Consider the following 25,936-nt stretch of genomic DNA (forward strand, 5'->3'; position numbering starts at 1 on the left):
CCTCGCGGCTGCACTCCAGACCTCCCGAGAGGGCGCCCACAGTGGCTGGGGTGACGTGACTCGGCAGCGGGAGAGCAGGATGGGATGAGACGCCAGCCCTTTGCTGGTGGCTGAATTTTCTTTAATTCCTGGCTTGACTAGCTCCCACGTGGCCAGCTTCTCTCTTGGTCTCAGAGTGCATTCCTTGGGATGGGCCGTGCGTGTCTGGCTCGTCGGCTGTGGACCTGCTTCAGTCTGACGAGTATCTTGATGATGCTGACTCTGGGCTTCAGGCATCGGTGTTTTGCATTCTTCCACAGGATTAAAATGTATGTGCTCACTTTACATCAAGCCTTCAGGACCACAGCATGCTCCTTTCAAGAGTCTTCATTTCTTCCCTCCTTGGAAAAACAAACCTTCCCTCTTGGACAGAATTGTAATCACAGTCATTGTGGAAAGTTTGGGAAAGGGAAGAAGGTAAAAGAAGTGAACAGAAGTCACGGCCGGGTCCAACACTTGTGGCAACCACAGCTAACGTGTCAGCAAGCTTCCTTTTGAGCTCCTCTGGTCACACACACATGTATATACCCAATATGCATCTGTTCCAGTCTTTTGTCAGCAGAAACAGGACTGTTCATGCTTATTCCAACTTGACTTGTGGCCTTGGCCACTCTTCAGCCTGAGTTTCTTTTTATTGAGCAGCCAAACTTGAACTACTAAGAGTTTTTCTTTTTTTTTAATATTAGCTCCTAATTTTGACATGGGTCTTGATGACCCTATTCTTGTTCTTCATCATGGGTATTTCTGTCATTTTGTGGGGGGATTTAGTTGAGGGAAGGCACCTCTTGGCTTGTCCACTGAACTGAATGCCACACATCACCGCCTGCTTGTTTCACAAAGAAACTGAGGTGGAGAGAGTGTCGTGTGTGATCACAGTCTAGCCCCCTTGTCCTCCCGTCCAGGGCTCCTCTGGGAGATGGGGTGGGCAGCCTGAGACTCAGATCCAAAGGTCTGAAGGGAAAAACGACACCTCCGGGTTTTCTCTAGTGACTGTGCTGCTGGGTTTCAGACTTTGCTCAGGTGACCCATGCATGCGGCTGGCACGGGATGCAGACTCAGCGTTCAGGGCAGGTGCTGGGACTCCGTCTCAAGCATGCCCCAGCTCCAAGAGTTGCTGCAGGAGGCTGGGAGCAGCTGCAGCTCCCTAGGTGCACCTCTGCCCTCCCAGAGCAGTTTTGACACCAATCAGCCACGGAGACGGCGGGTCAGCACAGCCTGGCTGCTCCTGGCCACGGGCTGCTGCGGTACAAACCAGAAGACGGTCCCTGCCTCCAAGTGACGTGGCCCCGAACAAGTGCAGGGGGCTCTGACCCCACCTGCCGGCTGGCTGGGCACCTGTATGTGGGCTGGCCCTTGCTGACCTGGACCACGGCCACGTCCACTGTGACCCCTTCCTGACGAGACAAGGGTTTACTCTGCAGGGAAAGCTGAACATCTGAGATCCACCTGCAGCCGGTAAAGCCCCACGGTGCAGAGGCTCGGCCCGCTTCAGGAAGCGCTCACCTCCTGCCGTCTGAGCTTCACCTGAAGGGTCACTGGGAGAGTCTCTAAAAGTTACAGGCAAGGAGGCCACTCAAGGAACAAAGGCCGCCTGAGCAGGCCTGGTCCTGCTGATGTCCCCGGGGCAGGGGGGTGGAGGAGGATCACGCTGGGCTGCAGCTCTGACACCCCAAGGGCGGGAGGCCCTGGGACACCGCAGGCGCCGAACTCTGCTCTGGCTGGTCCACTAGGGCTCCCGGACACCCCCATGACCTTACCTTCCGTCTTGATTCTCAGGGCCGTCCGGACCAGGGCAAACAGCGTGGCGTTGAACATGACGGTCCCGTCGCTGTTCAGGGGCATGTTCATGGAGACTAGGCGCTGGGGAGGGGGCGCAGCAGTCAGCACAGCCACCGGTTCTCGAAGGACCCGCCTGTGGAACCCCTGAGGTACCTCCAAGGCAGGAGGATGTGGGAGTGGGGTGGGGGGAGCCTCAAAACATGTGTGCACGTCAACCCACTGTTCCTTCACTGTCTGAGGCCGTATATGCAGCAGGAAGGAGCCCCAGCGCCTGCTTTGGCTCAGTCCTTTCTTTAGGCTCATGAAGACTACCCTCATCCCCGCAGAGGCTCACTGGCCTGCCAGGGGTACCCGGAGGTGTCTCGGCCCCCATGCTGTGTCTCCCATGAGCCCAGTCCATCTCTTACTTTGCAAGCCACGCGGTGAGGGCACAGCTTCCCAAAACCCAGCGGGGGCTGAATCCGTCGGAGCAGGGTCACCACATCCAGGTGTTTGATGCGTCCCCTGGAAGAGGCAGGAGAGGAGGAAAGGTCAGGGGGAAGGCCTAGGCCAGCAGCCCAGGATGCCTGTGACCAAGGGTGGGGTCTCCTGTGGGAGGAACTCTCCACAGCTGGACCCTAGTGATCAAACTGGTGCCGAGCTGTAGAATTGGGTGGTAAAACTCCAAAAACAATCTACACGTTTAGATTTCTAAGGAGCAATTTTCCATCAGTGCTATATTTCAATAGGCAATGAAAGGTGGAAGGGATTTTAGCAGGCAATGAAATTCTCAGTATTTACTGCTGCTTTTATCAACCAACCATCTGACCATCTCACACTTTCCTGAGAGTCAACCAAACATGATGGCTGGACTGATGGAGTGTGGCAGGGATACAGCCAGGCCCTGCCCGGCCCAGAAGTCCTGACTCAAGTACATACTGGTTGCTGCAACACCAGGACCGCCTGCCTGTTCAACGGAAAATAGCTGACATGGTCTTGACTCAGCCTAAGGCGTCCTATTGCTGGCCCTTGACCCTTGGCCCTGGTGTCCTGTGCAGGTCAGGATTTGCAGTGGGTCCGCCCAGTGCTAACCCATCTCGACCCTCTTTCCCACATGTGGGCTGGGGGCTCGGGTTTCCCCCTGGGCACTCACTTGGCTTCGGGGTCATACTCCGCCCAGATTCTCTTAAACTCGTCCAGGTGGTGGGGACCCAGGATGGACCAGTCCCTTGTCAGGTAGTCAAAGTTGTCCATGATGACTGCCACGAAGAGGTTGATGATCTGCAGAGGATGGGCACGGAGAGCTGCCTCAGTGGCCCTTCCTGCATGTGGGGCTGTCAGGGCCACGCGCTCGGAGGCCAGCTCTCCTGAAAGGCCAGCCACATGGCACCATGGAAACACTGGCTCCCGGGACATGGCTCTCTTGACTGAGGACCTGACCAGCTCCCCTCAGTGAGGCAGTGTGAACCCCACTGTGGACTGGCAGCTTCCCCTCACACCCAGCTGCCTGGCGGGGCTGCCAAGGACAGGGGACACTGTCCACCACCCTTCCCTCGCTCCTCATCAAAGTGCCAGAGATGCTGAGGTGGCCTCCTGTCCTCGGGGAGGAAGGCAGGAGCCAAGAATGGGCGAGAAGGGTATGGCTGAGCTCACCAGGCCCAGTTCCTGCCCCTTCCAGCGTGTTGGACTGTTCCGGAGACGCAGCCTTGCCAGCCCGGCCAGGACCGCACGCCCAGCACCCGAGGCCGCCGGCCCCACCCCGCTCACCAGGAAGGCGCAGAGCATGTAGAAGCTGATGAAGTAGAACACGGCAAAGCTGCTGCCGCAGGGCGTCTCCCCCTCCGTGCTGTTGCCCGGCTCTGACTCGGGGGCGCACTTCTTGCCGGGCATGCAGGCCAGCATGATGTCCTGCCAGGCCTCCCCGGTGGCGCACCTGCGAGAGACCACGCCCAGAGTGGCTCACACAGCCCTCCTCCTGGGGGAACCACTAAATTGGGTCTGGGGCTTCTCAGTCCCCCAGCGCTGGAGTATCCACAGAATATGAAGACATACAACACTGCACGCCTGAAAGTTTTCTGGGAAAGGGAACAGATCGCATCTCTTCTGAAAAGCCCCTCTTTCTGCAATCCCTGATAAGTGCTGAGATTTAGCCATCTGGATGCATTTTAGTTCTGGTTCAGTCACCCTGTGTAGCGGGTGCCCTGTATTCCATTTAAGCCCAAGTGATGAGGCTTTTCCTTCCTGCGCTGCCACCAGGGAGCCTGCAGCCGCCACGCAGGGCCTTTGTGGGAGCCGGCTTCCAGGTGGACTCGCCAGTGGACAGCAGGTGGGTCCTCCCGATGCTTGACCCTGCTTGTTATCCAAGCGTCCGTCCGATTCAGGCTCTGGCATTAGGCAGGAGAGACACCACGGCTCTACAAATGTGCCAGCTCTTTCCTCAGCTTCACTGGGGCGTGACAGACAAGCCAGACTGTGAGTTGGAGTGCAGATCACAACGATCTGATGTGCGTGCCCATCAGAAAGGGCTCCTCCCCCCTAATAACACACCCATCCCCTGGCAGGTTTATCTTTTATTGTTGGTGAGAACATTTAAGTTCTACTGTCTTAGCAAGTTTCAGTGATACGATCCGAGTCATCAACTACAGTCACCATTTTACAGGTTGGCCCTTAGACCTCACTCATCTGACAGCTGAGAGTTTGTGCTTTTTACTAGCCCCTCCCCCATCCCTCCCCCCAACCCCCCGCCCCCCACCCGCCCCCGGCCCCTCCATTCCTTCCTCTTCTTTTCTGAGTTTAGATGTGTCAACTCTTGGTATTAGTGAATTTTAAAAAATATCGTTTATGCGATGGGTGTGAAATAAAAATTTACTGCTGTTTTAATTTGGTTTTAAGATGATGAGAAATTTTATTTCATGTGCTGAAACAGCAGGTGTTTGCCATCTGCCTCCTGGGCTATCTGTCTTTCTGTTCATTTGTGGCATCTTCATACATTCTTTATACGAATCCTCTGTCAGTTACACACCTTGCAAGCAATGTCTTCCATTCTGTGGCTCGTTCCCAGCTCCACTAATGGTGTATTATAAAGAATAGAAGTTTTAAATTTCAGTGTGGTCAAATTGTTATTTTTCTTTAGTTTTTTGCTTTTTTGCATCATGTCTGAAAAATCCTGCTGTATTCTAGGTTGTAAAAATATTCTTCTATATGTTCTAAAAGGTCCAAAATTTTGCTTTTCATAATAATTTCATAATAACCCTTACTATGAAATTTATTTTGGGGTTCCATAGGAGATAGAAATATGCTTTATCTTCTTCTGTCCAGGTAACCAAATTAAAAAAAAAAATTACGTATTTATTATTGGTTGCGCTGGGAGAAAGTGAAAAGCAAGGGAATTCCAGGAAACATCTACTTCTGCTTCATTGACTATGCTAAAGCCTTTGACTGTGTGGATCACAACAAACTGGAAAATTCTGAAAGAGATGGGAATACCAGACCACCTTACCTGCCTCCCGAGAAACTTGTATGCAGGGCAAGAAGCACCAGTTGGAACCGGACATGGAACAAAGGACTGGTTCCAAATTGGGAAAGGAGTATGTCAAGTGTGTATACTGTCACCCTGCTTATTTAACTTATATACAGAGTACATCAAGTGAAATGCCAGGCTGGATGAATCACAAGCTAGAATCAAGATTTCCGGGAGAAACATCAACAACCTCAGATATGCAGGTGATACCACCTAATGACAGAAAGCCAAGAGGAACTAAAGAGCCTCTCAATGAGGGTGAAAGAGGAGCGAGAAAAAGCTGGTTTAAAACTCAACATTGAAAAAACTAAGATCATGGCATCTGGTCCCATCACTTCATGACAAACAGAAGGGGAAAAGTGGAAGCAGTGACAAGATTTTATTTTTTTCAGCTCCAAAATCACTGCAGATGGTGACTGCAGCCATGAAATTAAAAGATGCTTGCTCCTTGAAAGAAAAGCTATGACAAACCTAGACAGCATATTAAAAAGCAGAGACATTACTTTGCCAACAAAGGTCCATGTAGTCAAAGCTGTTATGCTTTTTCCAGTAGTCATGTACGGATGTCAGAGTTGGACCATAAAGAAGGCTTAGTGCTGAATAAGTGATGCTTTTGAACTTTGGTGTCAGAGAAGACTCTTGAGAGTCCCGTGGATAGCAGGGAGATCAAACCAGTCAATCCTAAAGGAAATCAGTCCTGAATGTTCATTGGAAGGACTGATGCTGAAGCTGAAACTCCAATACTTTGGCCACCTGATGTGAAGAACTGACTCATTGGAAAAGACCCTGATGCTGAGAAAGATTGAGGGCAAGAGGAGAGGGGGAGGGCAGAGGATGAGATGGTGGGATGCCATCACGGACTCAATGGATAGGAGTTTGAGCAAACTCTGGAAGATGGTGAAGGGCAGGGAAGCCTGACGTGCTGCAGTCCATGGGGTCGCAAAGAATCTGACATGACTGAGCGACTGAACGACAACAATGATTTTGACCAAGTACCTCCTGTAAGTGGAATCGTACAGGAAACCTGGCCTTTTATGACTTGTTTCACTGAGCATCATGGCCTCAAGGTTCGTCTGTGTCATAGCAGGAGTCAGAACTTCCTTCCTTTTTAAGGCTGAATCACGTTCCACTGTGTTGTAACCACATTGTGCTCATCCATTCTTCTCTCGAAAGACCTGCAGTTGCTGACAAGCTGTAGCTACTGTGAATGCTGCTGCCATGAAGATAAGAGTGCAGATATCTCTTTGATACCGTGCTTTCGATTCTTTTAGCTATTAGTATATACTCACATGTGGAACTGCTGGGTCATACGGAATTTTTAATCTATTTTTGATATTTTGAGGAACCATCATACTGTTCCTCCACAGTGGCTGTTGTCATTTTACATTCTCACTAGTATTGCACAGATGTTCCAATATCTCCACCCCCTCAGCAGGACTTGTCCTCTCATAGTAGCCATCCTGATGGTGTGGGATGGTGTCTCACTGTAGTTTTAATTTGCATATCTCTGATGATTCGTGATGTTGAACATTTTCCATGTGCTCATTGGTCATTCACATATCTTCTTTGGAGCAATACTCAACTTCTCTGCTCATTTTTAAGTTGGACTGTTTCTCGTTGTCTTCGGCAATCCACTTCTTTGGCATTTAATTCTGTTTCTTCTCGAATTCTTACCCTCTGGTTTACTGTTCTCGTCTTATTGCATGGGATAAAACTTGTAGTATCGTGTTGAGACAGTGATGGTGTATGAGCTCATCTGTTGTATTTATGGATTAGCTACTGCCCGATATGGATGGAATGTTTGTGTCCCCTCAGAATTCGCATGTAGCAGCCCCAAACATCAGTGTGACAGTGCTGGCAGGCACTTAGGTTAAGAACAGGTCGTTGGGCTGGGGGTGTGTGGTGAGAGCAGCATCTTTATAACAGGAAAGAGACGTGCTCGCCTCTCTCCCCACGGAGCGGGGACACAGGGATCAGGACATTGTCTGCAGCCCAGGAAGAGGCTCCCACCAGGATGGGAATCATTGGTAACCCTGACCTTGAACTTCCAGCCTCCAGAAATGTGAGGAAAAAACGCCTGATGTTTGTACCTCTCCAACCGTCCGTGGCATTTGTTATGGCAGGATGCCCAGACAAGAACATTATCTGTACATGAAAGAGGTTGTCTTCCTTTTTAAAATATTTATTTATTTGGCTGCATCAGGCCTTGGCTGTCAGAAAACCCACCTGAAGAGGAGCAGCACAGCCTGGGGGAAGGTCTGGAAGTTGTTGTTCCTGTTGATCTCTGTCGTGTCATTCAGGGCAATTTTCCCAAACACCTGGCAGGGGAGAGGATGGGGTCAGTGAGCCATGGACACAGTGGTCGTGGTTCCCACCGAGCATCCAATGGTCTTTTCAGGGGTCACAGCTGACCCTGGACAGACTGGCTCATAAGCTGAACAAAGTCCCCTTTGGGACCCAGAGGGCCTCATGGGGGCAGGCACCTGCTGCCTTGTCCAGCCCCCATCCCAACCCCCCACTTTGGGCAAACATTCAAGAATAGCACCCCCAGCCCTTGGGAGGGGCCCTGGGAGAGCAGGTAGAGGCGGAGACCACGACTCTGTGTCCGCACAGGGGCAAGGCTCACTGGCCTTCCTCTTTCTCTTTTGGCTGCAGATTCTTGACAACATTTTCTTTTCTCTTAAAATAAAACTTCATTGAGGAATAATTAACAATTCATTGTGTAACTTGGGGGAGTTTCTCTCTATAGAGAGTGGAATCCAGGCTGGGGGCCACGGGGAGAGAGGGTCTCTTAGCTGTGCACCCACAGGACACCATGTGGGTGGGAGGAGAAGTGACACTTCCGGTGACCTCTTTGACCCCAGAAGGGGGGCATCAGGGGAAGTGGGTTGGAGGCTAGAAGCCCGTCCTACCTGCATCCCGATCACGGCGTAGATGAAAAACAGCATCACGATCAGGAGGGCCACATAGGGTAGGGCCTGCGGGACGTGCATGTGTGAGGCCGGTGGCGGGACCCCTCTCTGCGGCAGCATTTCTGCAGCCACCAGCTGCTGCCAGGCTCAGGGGGCACTTCCAGAAGCCCCACGGATGTTTTGGGTACTGAGGGGAGCCTGAGTCTGGTTTTGACCCCACCCCTCCCCATGGTTTCAGGCACCTGAGAGCTGGGGCGAGGGACCCAAAAAACTGGGCGCTGAGCTTGAGACAGCATGATGCTCCCTCGGCAGAAAAAATCTAGAGTGAGCACAAAGCCCTCCCGCCACCCACCTGTCCTCATGCAGCTGGAGGGCCGGGGGCATACCCACCAGACCCCACCACAGCTGTAAGCTGTTCCCCAGGTGGAGCAAAGGCAGGAACAAGGGGCCCTAAACAAGACAAGACCCTAGCTCAAGCCTGCTTCCTGGGCGGGCTTAACCTCTCTGAGCCTCAGTGTCCTTACCTGAGAAATGGGAGGAGGAGTAGTGACCTCAGGGATTTGGGGGTCTGGCTGACTTAAGGCTCACAAAATGCTCAGGTAGCACTGGCCTGTGGCTGGTCCCTGCATCTTACTTGCTCAGTGTCCCTGCCTCCTCCTGGGGAGGCCTTGGGCTTTCAGAGCATGGACAGAGCCCACACACCTCCAGGTGGTGCCTCAGGCCCATGGAGTGTCCATCCACCTTCAGGCCTGCTCCTCAGCCCCCTTCCCAGCCCAGAAACTTGGGGGTGGGTGAGTTTGTGAGGCCTGCAGTCACCTGCGGCTCTTGGATGCTGGGGTAGGCCCAGGCCTGACCCCCACTGAGACCACTCAGATCCCTGGAGCAGATGGCTGGGAGGGGGTGGGGAGGCACCTGTCCTGGTGGGTGGGGTGGAGTGCCCCGACAGCCCAGCCTCTTCCTCTGGCTGCAACTTCAGTCCTACACGTTTGGGTCAGGACCCACCCTGATCTTGTCCCTGGGCCCCTCCACACTGGGGATCTCTGTCTCAGGAAACCTGCAGTCAGGAGTTTCAGGTACAGGGGTCACTACACCAGCGTCTTCAGGAAGTTCGGGGACCTAACAACTGTGCTTCTTCCAACCTCAGACATGTATGAGACTCGTTAGAGAGGACAGGGCCAGGGCCAGCTATCCCACTTTTACGAGGAAGTGACTCTTGGGAACAGAGATCAACCCTGCAGTTGGCAGCCCTGAGGCCCCTTGGGGACACCAGGTCCTAGGGGGTCTGGTGAAGTCTGTAAGTGGGTGTGATGAGCAGACCCTGCTGGACCGCCTCTGGGAGGGGGTGACTGCCCCATGCTGACGCTAAGCTGGGAGCACCGTCTGGGAGGATCTGGGGTGGGGTGGGCAGGGCTGGCTACCTGGAAGGACTTGATGAAGGTCCACAGCAGTGTCCGGATGCCCTCCCCGCGGCTCAGCAGCTTGACCAGACGCATGACCCGGAAGAGGCGGAAGAAGGTGATGGAGATGCGAGAATTCTCCTCCGCGTTCTGGGGCCGTTAACACAGCAGTTACCAGGCGGGTGGGCGGGCGAGGCTGCTCGGCACGGCCCGGGGTGGGGGTAGAGGCGAGCGGGGTGGTGGGCTGCACTAGACTCTCAGGCGCCCAGGGGTGGGCGGGTCAGCCCCTGGCCTTGGCAGCGCCCAGCAGTGCCCTGGCCCCGATCGTCTTCCCCAGCACCCCTAATCTTCCCCACCTCCTTGGGGGGGGGGTGATTCTGTAGGAATTCCATCTGCTTTGAGATCTAGGCTGAGAACCACCCCAGGGGCCCCAGCCTCCCTCCTGCCCAGCCCGGCTCAGGGTGCTTCATTCCCAGTGGGACCGGCTCTCTGCCAGGTGGCACTGGGGTCCTGGTGGGTGGGTGGGCTGTCCACAGAGGGGTCTTGCTCCCTGGCTGCCCAGACTCAGCACTCTAGGTGTCATCTCCCCCACTTTCCACGGCCCCCCCGCCCAGGCTGCAGGCCGCCCCAGGGTGTTGGTGCTGGGACCAGGCCTGGCTGCCCCCCTACTGCCCTCCACCCACCTCGGACCTGGGTTTTAGGCTGCAGACCTGAAGGGTGGGGGGCACGGGCTGGGTGGGCCAGGGCAGAAAGAGTGAGCCCTGGATGAGTCCGGCCTGGGTGTGAGGGGACCAAGGGGCCCTGTTCAGGGTGTCCTGGAGGGGGCGGGAGCCAGAGCCGGCAGGCACCTGGCCAGGTCTAGGGACAAGACTGGCTGCCCTGTCACCGTCTGCCTCCAGACCTCAGGGCACTCAGCACAGACAGACCCCTGACCCCCCACCGCCCCCCCCCCGCCCACATGGGACAGAGAGCTGGGGGTGCTGGCCCCGGGAGCTGGCTCGCTCCCAGCCCTAGTACAGCCCCCAGCCCTGTGGCACCGGGAGAGAAGGGACCTTTGGGCTTCCTGTTACTGCTCCTGCCGCAGGGCCCCTGCTTGGAGGCGTCTCTGGGTTGTCGCTGGGCCCTGTGTGGCCCCCGCTTCTCAACTCCCAGCTCCTTTGGCTTTACTTCTAACCGTCTCCAGATCAGATAGGGTCTGACAACAACCATGAAAATCCCACCAGCACGGGAGCCCTCACGTCCCCTGTGTCTAACCCTGCAGCTGCTCCAGGGGCATCTCCTTTCACCTCCAACACAACAGGACACCCCCAAGGGGCACGTTTTTGCACGTACCAGCACACCCTGCTCTGCCGAGGCACACCTGCTCTTCTCTTTCTGAACCAAAGCTGCTCTCCAGGCAGGGCCGGGCTGGGAGGAGCTGGCAGCAGGCCGCCCCCCACCCCCAACCAACACAGGAAACCACCTGCCTGTGTGGTTTGAAGTCTTTGATGCCCTTCCTCTTTGCATTTCTATCATCTGTGTACCGACTTGAAGTTCTACTTTCTCTCCTTAAAAGGAGATTGTGCCCACCAGAGGAAGGTGCAGAGGAGGCTCAGGGCTTTGTAACTCAGCCGTCGGCCCCCCGCGACGCTCGGGAGGAGAGGAAGAAGAAAGCACCAACTCACATGGAGCCTCAGCTGTGCGGCGAGTTTGGGAAGTGGGTGCCGCAGGGGCATCAACATCTGACTTGTTAAACAGCCAAACTCGAGCTTGCAGCCTGAGTGGTCCTGGGTGCCCAACGCTGCAGGTGCCCAATGCTCTACTGACCAGGCGAGGGGGCAGGACGCCCAGGGTCAGCTCTTCCAGCCATGGGCATGGGCTTTGTCAGGGTCTTTGTTAAGACCCACCCTGGGTCTTGCCTCATCTGCTCACTTCGGGGCCTGGGGAATCAACCTGCACTCCAGTCCTTCTACAAACTCACAATCGTTCCACGTACGAAGTCTCACTGCAGTCTCCTGGAGACAGCTGTTCCAAGGTGACTTCAAGGTCACTCAGAGTGGCTGCTCTCTCACTTTAGCCAAAGACTCCTGCCGCAGGAGTGGACCTGACCATACGGTCTGCCTCAGGGACGCAGGCGTGTGGCTCAGTTCTGATGCCTCTCATAGGTAAGGATCCCACCTTAACCTCTTGCTGGGGCCTTGATCAGAGATCCCAGGAGCTGGTGACCAGGAGGGACCCACTGCCTCTCCACCTCCACTACATCACCTCTCCTTCCTCTTTCCCAGGGGCCTCGCCATGGCACCGGCTGGTGTCCTGTGCAAGCCCCACATCAGATTAAGGTTGGAGATGCCAACGAGCAGGGTCCTCAGGATGTTTAACAGGAACTGGCCCTCTGGTCTGATTCTCTCCCAGTGGCTTTTCAGACGGTCAAGGTCGCAGTGAACTGCCACCCATAGGAAAGCTCACGGACGAAACATCACACCAACAGCACTGACAGCTCACAGACCAGGCAGGCAAGGCGCATGGCAGACACGGGTGGGTGACATGCACTGGGGCCCGGCTCCGAGACGCCGGGGGTTGGGGGGCAGTGGGGACGTTAGGGGTGGGGGTCACAGAAGCTGAGAGCGTGGTCTGGAGGCTCGGTCTTACCATAAAGGGAGAGCATTGGGTATGTTCAGCTGGCTTTAAAGAAAGGCAGACAGAGATAAGCTGTAATGAGTCTCCCACGAAGAGGCCCGCGTTCCAGGTCTCGGCGACACAGGAGCAACCCAGTGGCAGCAGAGGGCAGGAGGGCCAGGCGCGGGGCCCAGGCCTGGCAGGCGCGTGGCGTGACCGGCACCAGCTCCCACTCAGCCAGGCTCTCGGGTGTTCTGCCCGGAACCATCTCTGGTGGCAGACTAATTCACACTCGTTATCACTGAGGTCTTCTGGATTTTGAAGGTGGATTTTGTGTGTTTTTAATCAGCCCTGTGTCCTGAGACAGCCTCCAGGGGCTGGCACTGCACACACTTACCCAGCACTGCCAGCGGAAGCTGAAAGGCCTTGCCTGTGCCCCGGCCACTTTCGGCCCACAGGTATTTGAGCAATGGAGCCCCGGGGTGGTGACCCTCCAGGTTCCGGGGAGGACCGAGGTTTGGGTACCCCCTGTGCGGTAGGGCCAGCCTTCGAGCTGAGGTTCCTGGTCCCCGGGTGTGGACCGTGGTCACAGGCATGAGATAACGAGTGTGGACTTGGTTTTTAAATTTGAAAGCCCTGCACACAATTGAGGACATTAGTGTTAATGCCCTGGGAAGCTGTCCTCACAGGTCTGACCGGGGACTCGTTTGGGGGCTGGGGACTGGCCGCAGGCGAGCATTCCCGGCAGCCCAGAGCTGCACCCGGGGAGGCACCCTGCCCTTTGGCCCCTGGACAGTCCTGGCGCCCAGAGCCGCCGACTCCACCTTCACCCCACCTCCACAGCCGCCCTCCACTGTCAGAGGGTTGCTCCTGTGTTTAGTTCTCAAGGTACAAACAAGGACAACGTATAATAGGGCTTCTGAAGGACGGAATTGTGCACAACCAGACATTTGCTCGCAGGCTGAAAATTCTTCTTTGGTAATAGATTTCTCAGCAAATTCCTTTTTTCCCAAAGCAAGTTGGGAGGTGTCCTTTTTGCGGACTGGTGGGGACACAGGGTGAGGAACGGGAGGAGGAGGGAAGAGAGAGGACGCCTCTCTGGTCACTTATGGACCACAGTCGAGAGCCGTCCCTGCTCCCTGAGGGGCACTGGCTGCCAGGTCCACCCATGTGCCTGGAGGGGGCGCGTGTCTAGGACGTGGCCAGCAGGCCAGGACAGAACATGGAGACGACACAGACACACATGCACACACATGCACGCAGGAAGCTTCCGGTTGGTCAGGGGCCTGTGCCCTGCATGAACACCTAGGAGCTCCGTGTTTCAGGGGTTCTGTGGGCAAGGGCACAAGGCCTCCATACACACTTAGGGCTGGGGCTTTGGCTATTGCTTCCATCTGGGATGTGCCCTGAAAACGACCAGAGCTGCCCGTACTCCTAACATCCCTGGGTAGAAGCTTGAAGTCTTCTGGTCAACCCCATCCTGAATGGGACCAGAAGGGCTGACTCAGAGGGCCCACCTGGGTCACCTGGCCCAGCCCAATGAGCCTTGGCCAAGACAGAACTAAAACTACTTATTTTATTTCTTAAACACTCAGTATTCTTCCTTTGGGATTTTAATGTTTTTTCAAGCGCAACTTTTTTGTTCTTTATTTGCCTGTGCTGCCCAGAACGTGGGACCTTAGTTTCCTGACCAGGGATCAGATCCGTGTCCCCTGCAGGACGCCGGGGGCTGAACTGGGGAGCCCCGTTTGTGCTGGCAGTCATGCAGGGAGTGGCTGGAGCCTCAGGAGCCTCACTATTGTTCATCTGCAGCCCGACGGCCCGCCACGTGCTGCTACCTGCAGAACTCACACTACACGGGGCTGACTGCAAGATCATCAGGACTGTTTTATCTTCCTTGGGAGGAATAGTCATTCAAGCAGACAACCAACAAGAGGAGTTCATGGAAGATAAATGAACAGAGTCAGTTTGTCAGGAGCACTCACAACAACACAAAGTCCCGTATGTGGGCGGTGCGGGGTGGGGGAGACAGATACACAGAGACAGAGATGGACACAGAGAGCCTGAAAGGTGGAGAAGAAATAGACTCAAGGAAACGAATAAGCAGAAGCAAGAAGTGACAAGAGAGAGTGAGTGCTTTGGGGGCGTGGTCAGTGTTTTGGGGCCAGAAATCGGTCCCCTCACTTCCTCCATGAGCTCAGGGAATTGTCGAGGTCCCTCTGCTGTGGATGGTCTTTGGCTGAGCCGGCTGCTGGGGACTAGCATCACCCACTGACTGGAGGGCTGGCCATGTGGCCCAATAGGGCTGTGCCCTGCCTGCTTCCTTTTGTCCAGTCCTGATTTAGGGCAAAGGAGGGGAGTTGTGGGGCTTCCCTGGTGGCACTAGAGATAAAGCATCCACCTGCCAATGTAGGAGACCTAAGAGATGCCGGTTTGATCTCTAGGTCGGGAAGATCCCCTGGAGGAAGAAATGGCTACCCACTCCGGTATTCTTGCCTGGAGAACCCCATGGATAGCGGAGCCTGGTGGGCTACAGTCCACGGGGTCGCAGAGTCGGACACGACTGAAGCTACAGAGCACGCATGCATGGGGGTTGTACGTGGAGAGAAAAACTAAGAATGGGGCAGGAGAGGGAAGGACATGAGATGGGGAACACATGCACACCCATGGCTGATTCATGTCAACGTATGGCAAAACCCACTACAATGTTGTAAAGTAATTAGCTTCCAATTAAAATAATTAAAAAAGAAAAAAGGAAATGAGATGACAGAAAGGGGAAGGGTCTCGGTCAGAAGGCTCACTCGGTCAGAGCAAGCGGGTCCCCGCTGGGTCCTGGCTGTCGGGATGTGGGACAGCTAACATGGCCAGGCTGAGAACCCCCTCCAGGGGGCCTCTCGGCTCAGGCCTGAGGGAAGGATCTTCCTCCAGGTCTCGGCTTTGGGACACTCTCTGCCCCCACCCTGGAGGCCTCATCAACTTGCTGCCCAGCACGTGGATCTCGTCCCGCAGGTGGAGGCTGGGCTCAGGAAGCGGCTCCCTGTGTCCGACTGGACTGCGGCTTCCCGGGGCCCCGCTCACGGCTGGCGAGCAGGGCGCAACCTCTCGGGGCCAGCTTCACTTACAAGCGGAGGAGAAAGTGCCCTTCGGGACAGTGGGAGGCCAAGGTCCATCTTCTCACTAGGGGTCCTGCTCCTGAAGGCCTTACGTCCACGCTCAAAGCACTTCTGTAGGTCCAGCCTCACTTCCGTTCTTTTAAAGGCAGTGTTACTTCCCGGCAGGCAGCTTCCTGAGTCAATACCGCCCTCTGTGACCAGTGTTTTGGGAACAAGGCGCCTTGGTGGCTTGTTGGGGGTATTGGGTGGGGGTGGTGCTGAGGAGGGGAGGGGCTCGAAGGGGCTCCAGGAGCTGGGGTGGGGGGTGGGGGCGGCACAGGAAGGTGGCAAGGATCATGGTTCCCTCCTCGGCTTGGCCCGAGACCACCAGTCTGATTTAATTGACCTCAGAAGCAACCCAGGCCAGGCAGACCACTGCCATCTGGACACTGACGTCTGTTCTGGCCCCTCGGCCGTGGTGGGGGCAGGGAAGCTGGGCGGGGAGCCAGGCGTGGGCTGCGGGTTGGGTGGAGGGAGGGAGGCTCTGACTCAGCCCGAGGGGGTGGGCTTGCAGCAGATGTTTTGACTTAGGACGTGGCAAAGGGGGAGCCAGGGAGGGTAGTCGTTGGAAGCCAGGCCCATGGGTCTGTGGTTAAAAGACCGCTGGTTCCAGGAGCCAGGTGGGTAGCGCCCACCTGGGGTCCCAGCGTGCACCCTGGAAACTCCGAGCCGAGTCCTGTCCCATCCATGTCCCCTCCGCCCACTTTCTCCCCCGGTCCAGGAGGCAGTGTGTGTGTGTGGGGGAGCTCCATACTTGCTGTGCCCTTTGGCCTCCAAGCCCCACTGGCCCACAGTCCCGGCGTCCGAGCATCCCCACATGAGGGTTCTGACTCCATGGCCCCTGATCTCCACATGTGGACCTGCCAGGAGGTGTCCAGCCCCGAGGCGAGTTGTTGCTCTTGGTCAGGTGGCTTCCTTGTCCCTACAGGTGACTAAGGACACCTGTGTTCCTGACGAAGGACCTGGGCCTCCCAACACTTCCTGTCAGCAGGGGAGGGAGGTTGGGGGTGCTGGCTGAATCCCCGGAAGCTTCCACGGATTTCCTTCTGGAAAAAGAATTCCAGACTTGAGGGACAGAGGAGGAGGAGGTGCCGTGTTGGGAGGGGCCAGGCAGCTGGGCCACAGACATGGACAGCTGGGGCCCGGGGCCTCCTCTGGTCACATCGTGGGGTCCAAGGCATCTCCCAGAGCAAGGGGGTTGTCCTGAGCCAGAGTCCTCATGCCTGGATGGCTGTGTCCCCCTTCCAAATGGTGGAGTGGCTTCATCCTCGATTCCTGTGCACAGCAAATGGGTCCCTGGACCATGGACACCTCTTCCTAAAGGTGCCAAAATCTCCCCTTCGTGCTCAGGTGAAGCCCCAAATCTGGCGCTCTCCCTGACCCCCCGCCCTGCTCGTCCTGCCCAGGGACCCTCAGGGGCGTCGCCTCACTTCTCTCAGGCCTTCGTTGTTCCTGTTCAGTCACTCAGTCGTGTCTGACTCTTTGTGACCCCATGGACTGCAGCACGCCAGGCTTCTCTGTCCTTCACCATCTCCCAGAGCTTGCTCAAACTCGTGTCCATTGAGTTGGTGATGCCATCCAACCATCTCATCCCCTGTCGTCCCCTTTTCCTCCCGCCCTCAATCTTTCCTAGTATCAGTGTCTTTTCCAATGAGGTGGATCAGGTGGTCAAAGTATTGGAGCTTCAGCATCAGTCCTTCCAAAGAATATTCAGGGTTGACTTCCTTTAGGATTGACTAGTTTGATCTTGCTGTCCAAGAGGCTCTCAAGAGTTTTCTCCAGCACCACAATTTGAAAGCATTAATTCTTCAGCGTTCAGTCTTCTTTAGGTTCCAACTCTCACATCTATACATGACTACTGGAAAAACCATAGCTTCGACTATACGCACCTTTGTCCGTAAAGTGATGTCTCTACTTTTTAATACCCTGTCTAGGTTTGTCATAGCTTTTCTTCCAAGTAGCAGTGTATTTTAATTTCTTTCAATTTTTAGGTATTTGCTTTGTTTAGATTCACCTCTTCACTACAGCTCATCTTCAGAGAACAGCACCTGTCTTCTCCACTCCCCACCTTCTGATCCCCTCACTTGGTACTTCTCATCTTTCACATACCGTTGAGACTTCCTGGCTTTCTGCGCCTGATCAGCCCCTGGCCCTAGAATGCTGGCTCTTGAGGGTGGGCTTTTGTTTGGTCCACGATGGATCCCAAGTGCCCGGCACACAGAAGGCAATGATGGTTCCTAGGAAGCCCATCTCCCTAGGGGGCACCAGAGCCCAGCAGAGGCGGGAGGACGATACTGTTGAAGAGAAGGGGGTGAATCTGAACCTGGGGAGTATCTAGAGGGATGAAGACAGCATCTGGTGATTTCAGGAAAAAGAGTCAAAGATGAGGAGTTACAGGTGAAGAGCCTCCAGAAATCCTAAGGCTGGAATGGAACGTTCATCCGAAAAGGGAGGTCTGGTGAAGAAAGTAGGACTAGAAAACTCAAGGTGGGTGGGTGGAGCTAGAGCAGTACCCAGGAAAGTCCTGGCGCCGAGCTCTTTCCTCCCCCAGGGAGCACCAGGCCCCAAGCTGCTGGCGGCAGGAGGCAGAACCTGCAGTAGAGGGCCCTGCTCGGGAATGAAGTGCCGCTGCTCCTGTAACTGGACCCCATGATCCTGGCTGCCATCTGGGTGCAGGGTCATGTCCCTGCTTATGGGCCAGGCTCGTCTGGCTTGAGTTACAGGCAGTGGTCAGTGAGCTTGCCTTGATCTGGCCACACCCATTAACCAAGAGTCCAGTGTCTCTGGGAACAAGGGCTGTGAGTCTGTGATTGGCAGGTGTGTGGGCAGGAAGCTTGGAAAGAATGTCCTTGGCTTGGTGCCACAATCTCTCCCCTTCAACAGTGCTCTCCAGTGTAGGCCAGGCTCTACACGAATGCTCTTAGCTGCGCTTCAAACCCTGGCCAGTAATACCATGCTCCCCAAACCGTGGAGGAGCAGTGTTAGGACTCCAGCACTTGGTCTGACCTGCGTCCAGCCCTTTCCTCTGGCCCCTGCCTGGGGTGACAAGGTGCGTCTCCTAACTGCATGTGTGGGAGGGAAGGGAAACAGTGGGGGCTGCATGGAGGGTCTCCAGCTCCCGCTTTGCTCTCCATCACAGGCGCTGTCCCCGTTCTATCTCCGGACCACCCTCCCCATGACTTCTGACAGACTCCTCCATCTATGGAGTGAGAAGCATCTCCACGTGGGCGAAGGGAGCCTGGGAGGAGCTGAGGGGCTTCCAGCCGGAAGGGGCACTGGCCTGTAACTTCTTGTTTTGAAAATAAAAAACCTCCTATGGTTCTTTAGGATATAAACCATGGAACATATGGGCTGAGCCAATCCTGGCCAGCAGGAGGCCACGCACGAGAAGGGGATGTGAGATTCACATGTTAACAAAGGGCACTGTGGACTGGACAGAAAGCAGCACTAGCCCCAGGTGTGGGAAGCCAGCCACCCTGGGAGGGCTGGGCTCCAGTCGAGGGGTGGGAAAGGCACTGACAGGCTATACCTTCACCTGTGCTCAACCTCACCTGTGCCCCAGCCTCACCTGGTGCCCTCACCTGTGTCATACCTTTACCTATGCCCCGTCTTCACCTGTGCCCTGCCCTCAGCTATGCCATACCCTCGCCTGTGCCCTGGCCGGTGGGGGTGATCACCCTTGACTGTTAGGCTCATGGGGGATGGACTCCAGAGCTGGAGGCCATGGCAAATTGTAAATGGAAGCCGTTGTACAGATGGAGGTTCTGCATGTGATGCCAATCACCAGTCCTGGGGTTCTGCACCACCCCAACCGCCAATTTTTGGGGGAGAAATTTTATATTCTGGAAATGTTTCCTTTGTCTTTGCTTTTTGTTTAAAAAGAGCAGTCAGTTCAGTCACTCAGTCGTGTCTGACTCTGTGACCCCATGGACTGCAGCACATCAGGCTTCCCTGTCCTTCACTATTTCCCTGAGTTTGCTCAAACTCATGTCCATTGAGTCGGTGATGCCATCCAACCATCTCATCCACTGTTGTCCCCTTTTCCTCCTGTGTTCAATCTTACCCAGCACCACAGTCTTTTCCAATGAGTCAGTACTTCACATTAGGTGGCCAAAGTATTGGAGCTTCAGCTTTAGCATCAGTCCTTCAGGATGATGAATATTCAGGACTGATTTCCTTTAGGATTGACTGGTTTGATCTCCTTCCTGTCCAAGGACTCTCAAGATTCTTCTTCAGCACCACAGTTCAAAAGCATCAATTCTTCCACGCTCAGCTTTTTTTATGGTCCAACTTTCACCTCCATACACGACTACCAGAAAAACCATAGCTTTGACTAGACAGACCTTTGTCAGTAAAGTAGTCTCTGCTTTTTAATATGCTGTCTAGGTCTGTCATAGCTTTTCTTCCAAGGAGCAAGCATCTTTTAATTTCATGGCTGCAGTCACCATCTGCAGTGATTTTGGAGGAAATAAAGTCTCTCACTGCTTCCACTGTTTCCCCATCTATTTGCCATGAAGTGATGGGACCGGATGCCATGATCTTAAGTTTTTTGAATGTTGAATTTTAAGCCCGTTTTTTCACTCTCCTCTTTCACTTCGATCAAGAGGCTTTTTAGCTCTTCTTTGCTTTCTGCCATAAAGGTGGTATCATCTGTACATCTGAGGTTATTGATATTTCTCCGGGCAATCTTGATTCCAGCTTGTCCTTCATCCAGCCCAGCATTTCACATGATATAAGTTAAATAAGCAAGATGACAATATGCAGCCTTGACATACTCCTTTCCCAATTTGGAACCAGTCCATTGTTCCACATTCAGTTCTAACTGCTGCTTCTTGACCTGCATACAGATTTCTTAGGAGGCAGGTCAGGTGGTCTGGTATTCCCATCTCTTTAAGAATGTTCCACAGTTTGTTGTGATCCACACAGTCAAAGGCTTTGGTCTAGTCAGTGAGGCAGAAGTAGATGTTTTTCTGGAATTCTCTTTTCTATGATCCAACAGATGTCAGCAATTTGATCTCTGGTTTCCCTGCCTTTTCTAAATCCAGCTTGAACATTTGGAAATTCTCAGTTCATGTACTGTTGAAGCCTCACTTGGAGAATTTTGAGCATTACTTTGCTAGCGTGTGAGATGAGTGCAATTGTGTGGTAGTTTGAGCATTCTCTGGCATTGCCTTTCTTTGGGATTGGAATGAAAACTCACCTTTTCCAGTCTTGTGGCCACTGCTGAGTTTTCCAAGTTTGCTGGCATATCGAGTGCAGGACTTTCACAGCATCATATTTTAGGATTTGAAATAGTTCAGCTGGAATTCCATCACCTCCGCTAGCTTTGTTTGTAGTGACGCTTCCTAAGGACCACTGACTTCGTACGCCAGGCTGTCTGGCTCTAGGGGAGTGATCACACCATCATGGTTATCTGGGTCATGAAGATCTTTTTTGTATAGTTCTTCTGTGTATTCTTATCACCTCTTCTTAATATCTTCAGCTTCTGTTAGGTCCATACCGTTTCTGTCCTTTATTGTGCTCATCTTTGCGTGAAATGCTCCTTTGGTAGCTCTAATTTTCTTGAACAGATATCTAGTCTTTCCCATTCTATTGTTTTCCTCTAGTTCTTTGCATTGATCACTTGGGAAGGCTTTTTTTCTCTCCTTGCTAGTTTTTGGAATTCTGCATTCAGATGGATATATCTTTCCTGTTCTCTTTTGCCTTTCATTTTTGTGTGTGTAAATGCATGTGCACAGAAAAAAAACAGCAGGCTGAGTGATGACGTGGGCCTGGCCACAGTGGCCGTCTGGCCTAACCCCAGAAGACCCTGGGACTGGGTGTGTCTTGTGCACTCAGGGGTCTGTCTACTGTTACCTTCCTGCCCTTGGTTCCTGCACAGGCCCCCACAGAGATCCCTCCTCCAGAGGCAGGCCCACTCTGACCTCCCCTCATCTCCCCCAAGAGGGCCCCTTGGTCTGAGCACAGGGCCCTGGTCAGGGATATGAATGTGCAGGAATCCGAGAGCCCCTGGGGTACAACCTGGGGCCACACGGAGGTGCGGGGAGTGGTGCGAGGGAGAAGCAGCCTCGGTTGGGGGGAGCTCAGTTTCCTTGTGCTCCAATGATTTACTGGATAAGGTCAAGGGAGTGCGTGTGCATGGGAGTTTACACACACACACACACACACACACACACATCACAAGACAAAGACGACCCCAGGGGATCCCTGAGACAGAGGGGCAACCAAATCTGAGCAATGGGTCAAGCAGGAAGGGGTGAGGTTGACAGTAGGACGTAACGGCCTCCTCCCAGCATCCATCCCCTGGAAGGGGCAGACAGGCTTCTGATGCGGAATCAGGACAAGAAGTAATGTCAGTTCAATGACTGGCAGCCAGCTTTGGGGTGGAGGGGTGGGTAAGGACTGGGGTAGAGGGGCTGACGGTCATGGGGGGTTTCTGACACCTTAGATCAGAACCCTTCAGCATCTGCTCTGAGCTGTCACTCAATGGTTCAGTGCATCAACATTTGTGCAAACATTATCAAGTCTCTTAACCAATGAAAAACCATGACAAGGAACTAAACCACACATGTTAAAGACCAGCCACAAGAGGGCTTGCCTACAGATAGAGAGAGAAGGTTGGGCATGCTGGGGACAGACGAGCGTGTGCAGGGGTTGAAGACTGTCTAGGAGGGGCCGCTCCCAGGAGCAGGTGCAGGAGGCCCTAGAGCCAGGCTGGGGGGGGGTGGCGGTGTGGCCAGGCAGAGCCAGGCAGGGGCAAGGCTGGTCCTCAGGGCAGGTTCATGTGGGGCCAGGTGCTCCACAGTAAGCAGAAGGGGGTTGGTGGTGGGTAAGAGCCCTCTCCAGAGAAGAGGGATAACAAGCTGTTCTCCCAGTGAGGGGCCCTTCCAGCGTGAATACGGGGCGGGGTGGGCTGAGAGGGCTGGCCAAGTGGGAACCTCTGCCCGCCCGGGGTTCCTTGGGAGAGACCTTTCCTGGATGCTGGAGCAGGAAGGGGCTGGGTCCCTGCCCTGGCAGCTGCCCAGGGGTTGTAAACAGCCTTCCATCGTCTTACTCCGGGCTCTCGGGGCTGCGTCCTCCTAGACAGTGTGCATCATGCCAGGCTGATTATAAAGAGGAGAGGAAAGGATGCAGGAGTCAAAACTCAGAAGGAGAGGAGGGCCTAACTTGTTCCAAATGTTAAAAAAAGAGAATAAAGAAATTTCAAAATAAAGCAACAAGAAAAAAAATCCTTTAAACCAATTTAAACAAACAAATGAGAATAACGAAGTGGAAATGAGCTGGGAGGAGGAGAGGAGGCGAAGGAGAGCGATGGGGGTGAGCGTGAGGCAGGCACGGCGTCACAGGGCGGGACGCCGGTACTTACGTTTACCTCGGTGATGGCTATATCAACAATGCTACCCACAACAATCAAGGCGTCAAATGTGTTCCATGCATCACAGAAATAGTGCTGCATGGGCAGAGGAGCCGAGGGAGGGAGGGAGAGAAAAACCAGCGACAAAGGAAACAAAACAAAAGGAAGAGGAAAATGAAAACAAAACAAAACAAAGCATGAAAGAAAGGAGAGAAGAGAAAAAAATGAGAAAAGAAAGAGGTTATGTGGGCATACTGGACCCCTTACCACTCCACAGTTCTGGAGGTGCATGCCTGCACCTGTTGCTCACGGAGCCTGACAAAAGTGGGTTAGTCGGGGGCCGGGCGGGCGTCCGGGAGGAGCGGGAGCCTTTGCCCGGCCCGGCTGAGTGGGGACAGTGGGGGGCTCACGTCCCCCAGGACGGCGGCAGGTGCGAGAGAAAGCATGACTGGAGCGGGTAAAACAGGAAACCAAAAAATAAACCGAAGGAGGTGAAGAGAGAAGGGGGCACGGAGGCGTCCTGGGCAGAGTCATACTCACATTCGTCTCACTGAGAATGACGTCAATTACGCTGCCAATTACGATCAGGAAGTCAAAGACATTCCAGGGGTCACTAAAGTAGCCCTACACGGGGCGGCAGGACGGGAGTGAAAAGGAAGGTTAGACAGACAGGCACAGAGCCCGCGGGGCCGCCGGCACTGCTGGAGTCCGAGCCCAGGAGGGGCGGCCGGCCCACCCCACACCTGCCTTCCCGGGTGCCCCTCCTCAGACCCGGCCCCTGGCCACCCTTCCTGCATCCCCAGCACCCCCCAGGCCTCTGACTTGTCCGAGGGCTGCCTGCAGGGATGGAGGTGACACGGAACAGGGCCCTTGAGGCGTGATCTGGGAATCACAAGCAGCATCGGTGTGGTCCAGGTGGGTGGCCAGGCCCTTGGGCTCGGTGATGACTCAGGTGAAGCTCACGATGACGAGGGGACCACGTCATCAGAGCAGCATCTACAACCAGGTCACCCTCCTGCCAGCCCCAGACCGGCATTAGCCCTGGATTTGCCTCTGTCCAGAGGCTTTCCTCATTTCAAGGGGACGGAGGCTGGGTCAGGCCCAAAGTCTGGAAGTGTGTGTGGGGGGGGCCTGGACTGCATCTCCGAAGCCCCTTCCCCAGCATCATCACTGTGACCAGCATCCTGCTGAGACGCCCTGAGAGAACAGGGCTCTCACAGCCTTTCCTGCAGGCAGGGTGGGGGCCTGGGGCAGAGGCCTCTTGGGAGGAGCACACGGGCCATGATGCCTGGTGCCTGGCAGGGAGCAGGGTGCTGAACCCACCCCCTTGTCCTGCACATGTGGATTTTGCCTGTCTTACACTGTATTTGGGGAAGGGAACAGATGCATGTTTTTGAAACATTTCTGGAAGCATGTGGATGACTGTCTCCGTTTCCGTGAGAAGTCCTGGGTGGGCAGACTCTCTGCAAAGACAGGACGGGCCCTCTCAGAGTGGAGGGGTCAGGGAGTGATGCTCCGGGACACACGGATGCACACTCGCGGTTCAGGAGCCGGGGAGCTGGGCGGCTGCTCTCCCGGGGAGTGGAGTGGGGAGGTTCAGCACCAGGGGAACACGTCTACTTTAAGAGAGGACATCTGCCCCTTTGGTCCTTCCAGGGAAGCCCCCACCTCTAAGCGTCTCCCAGGCCCCTCTCCCCAGCCCTCCTGGGGTGGCCAACTCTCTGTGTTCCTGACTCTTAGGAGCCAGGTGTCTTCTGTTCTCCCATTTCTCCCGGCTCTATCCTGCTCCCCGACCCCTCACTTCCCAACCGTGCCCCCTTTCAGCTGGGTCACAAGACATGCTATACAGGCCGTGACTCTCAGTGTGGAGGTCAGGTCACAGGGCCTTCTCAGTTCCCAAGCATTTCTGCCCATGTAAGCAGAAATGCCACCTCTGGACAACCGGCAGGGAGCAGAGGTTGGCTTAGGGCATGGGGGAAGTGAGGGTCACTTGGAACCCTGGCCATCTTGTCAGCTTCCTCGAGTGTTTCTCTGAATATGACAGGGCCCCTGGGGCCGAGAGAGACTTGCTCTCCCATTTGAGCTGTGAGCATGAAAGAACCCTTCCAGGGTGCTCATAGGGCATTTCAGACACATGGGGAGCGCCAGTTTTGAGGGCAGGGGACAGAGTGAGGACCCCAAACGAATGACAAATGTGCATCTGTTCAACATCAGTTTTGGAAATCACTGGGGAGCTGTCTCCAGGGTGGGAAATGGTTTCAGGAGGGAAGGGGTAGGGGGTTCAGGCAGAGAGAGGATGGAAGCAGGAACCAGAGAAGAGTCCAGGACGTCCTGCATCCAGCCTAGAAAACCCAGCAACAGAGCGTTATTGGGGCCAAGGGGAGGAGGAGAGAGGGTGGCGGGTGTCTTGCTCGCAGGGAAGGCTGGAGTCTCCGGTTCACCAGAGGGACCTGGAACAGACAGGTGGGTCACCTGGGTCCGCGGTGCGGCTGAGGGGAGAGACAAGGGAGGAAGGCAGGCGGAAGCAGTGGACAGGAGGTTAACAGCAGGCGAGAACGGGGCAGGAGCCAGGCCCTGGGACCCTGCGACCCGCCCCCACTAAAGCATCGCCTGTCACCCCTGCTCTCTGGTTGCAGAGTGACCAGGCCGCCCCCCTCGGAGGCTCCTTCTGCTCACGCCCTCGCCCTCTGCAGGCTGTGCTGCTGGGGCCTTCGGTGGACCTCTCTGACCTGTGGGTCCAGGGCCTCCACTGGCTGCAGAGCCCACCAGTTCCCGCCCAGAGGAGGTTTACACATGGCCCGAGTGGGGTGGAGGTGACAGGGTTCCTTTAAGATGCCAGCTCCTTCTGACCCGTCCACCCCCCATTCTATCAATCTTCCAAGCTGGACCATGGACACGGCTTGATTCAGCGGTCAGCCCCTCCTCCCACCCGTTCCACACCCACCCCAGAAACAGCTGACACCCTCCAGGAGGTCAGTGGTTGCCAGGACACACCTGCCAATCCCCAGGTGGACAGGACCTGTTTGCTGGAAATCTCGGGTGACACAGGTTTGCGGGGTGATGCAGGAAGCAGACTGGGAAAATACTACAGACTTTCAGGAAGTCTGGCTGGCCGGAGCCAGGTCACACACCCGTTCTCTTCTTGGTGGAAGTCAGGGTCAGGAAAAGGGTTTCCGGGCTCTCCCTGACCTGGTGAACCAAACCTCTCA

General features: G+C 55.0%; 1 protein-coding gene across 17 annotated transcripts in view; it reads right to left on the minus strand.

Moving 5' to 3' along the window:
* Positions 1–25,936, minus strand: part of CACNA1C (calcium voltage-gated channel subunit alpha1 C) — a 449,723-nt gene that overhangs the window by 13,342 nt on the left and 410,445 nt on the right. For 4 of the 17 annotated variants that reach the window (XM_043441741.1, XM_043441743.1, XM_043441740.1 and 1 more), the window contains exons 30-39: positions 23,268–23,351; positions 22,740–22,823; positions 12,255–12,287; positions 9,648–9,776; positions 8,230–8,295; positions 7,544–7,635; positions 3,565–3,730; positions 2,951–3,078; positions 2,226–2,322; positions 1,797–1,899 (exon numbers count right to left, since the gene is read on the minus strand). In XM_043441741.1, the coding sequence (XP_043297676.1) occupies positions 1,797–1,899; positions 2,226–2,322; positions 2,951–3,078; positions 3,565–3,730; positions 7,544–7,635; positions 8,230–8,295; positions 9,648–9,776; positions 12,255–12,287; positions 22,740–22,823; positions 23,268–23,351 (982 nt within the window). The remainder of the gene's footprint in view (positions 1–1,796; positions 1,900–2,225; positions 2,323–2,950; positions 3,079–3,564; positions 3,731–7,543; positions 7,636–8,229; positions 8,296–9,647; positions 9,777–12,254; positions 12,288–22,739; positions 22,824–23,267; positions 23,352–25,936) is intronic. The other 13 variants (XM_043441750.1, XM_043441748.1, XM_043441758.1 and 10 more) reach the window with 10 other exon arrangements.

Source organism: Cervus canadensis, chromosome 21 (genome assembly GCF_019320065.1).
Source record: "Cervus canadensis isolate Bull #8, Minnesota chromosome 21, ASM1932006v1, whole genome shotgun sequence".
NCBI classification, from domain to species: domain Eukaryota; kingdom Metazoa; phylum Chordata; class Mammalia; order Artiodactyla; family Cervidae; genus Cervus; species Cervus canadensis.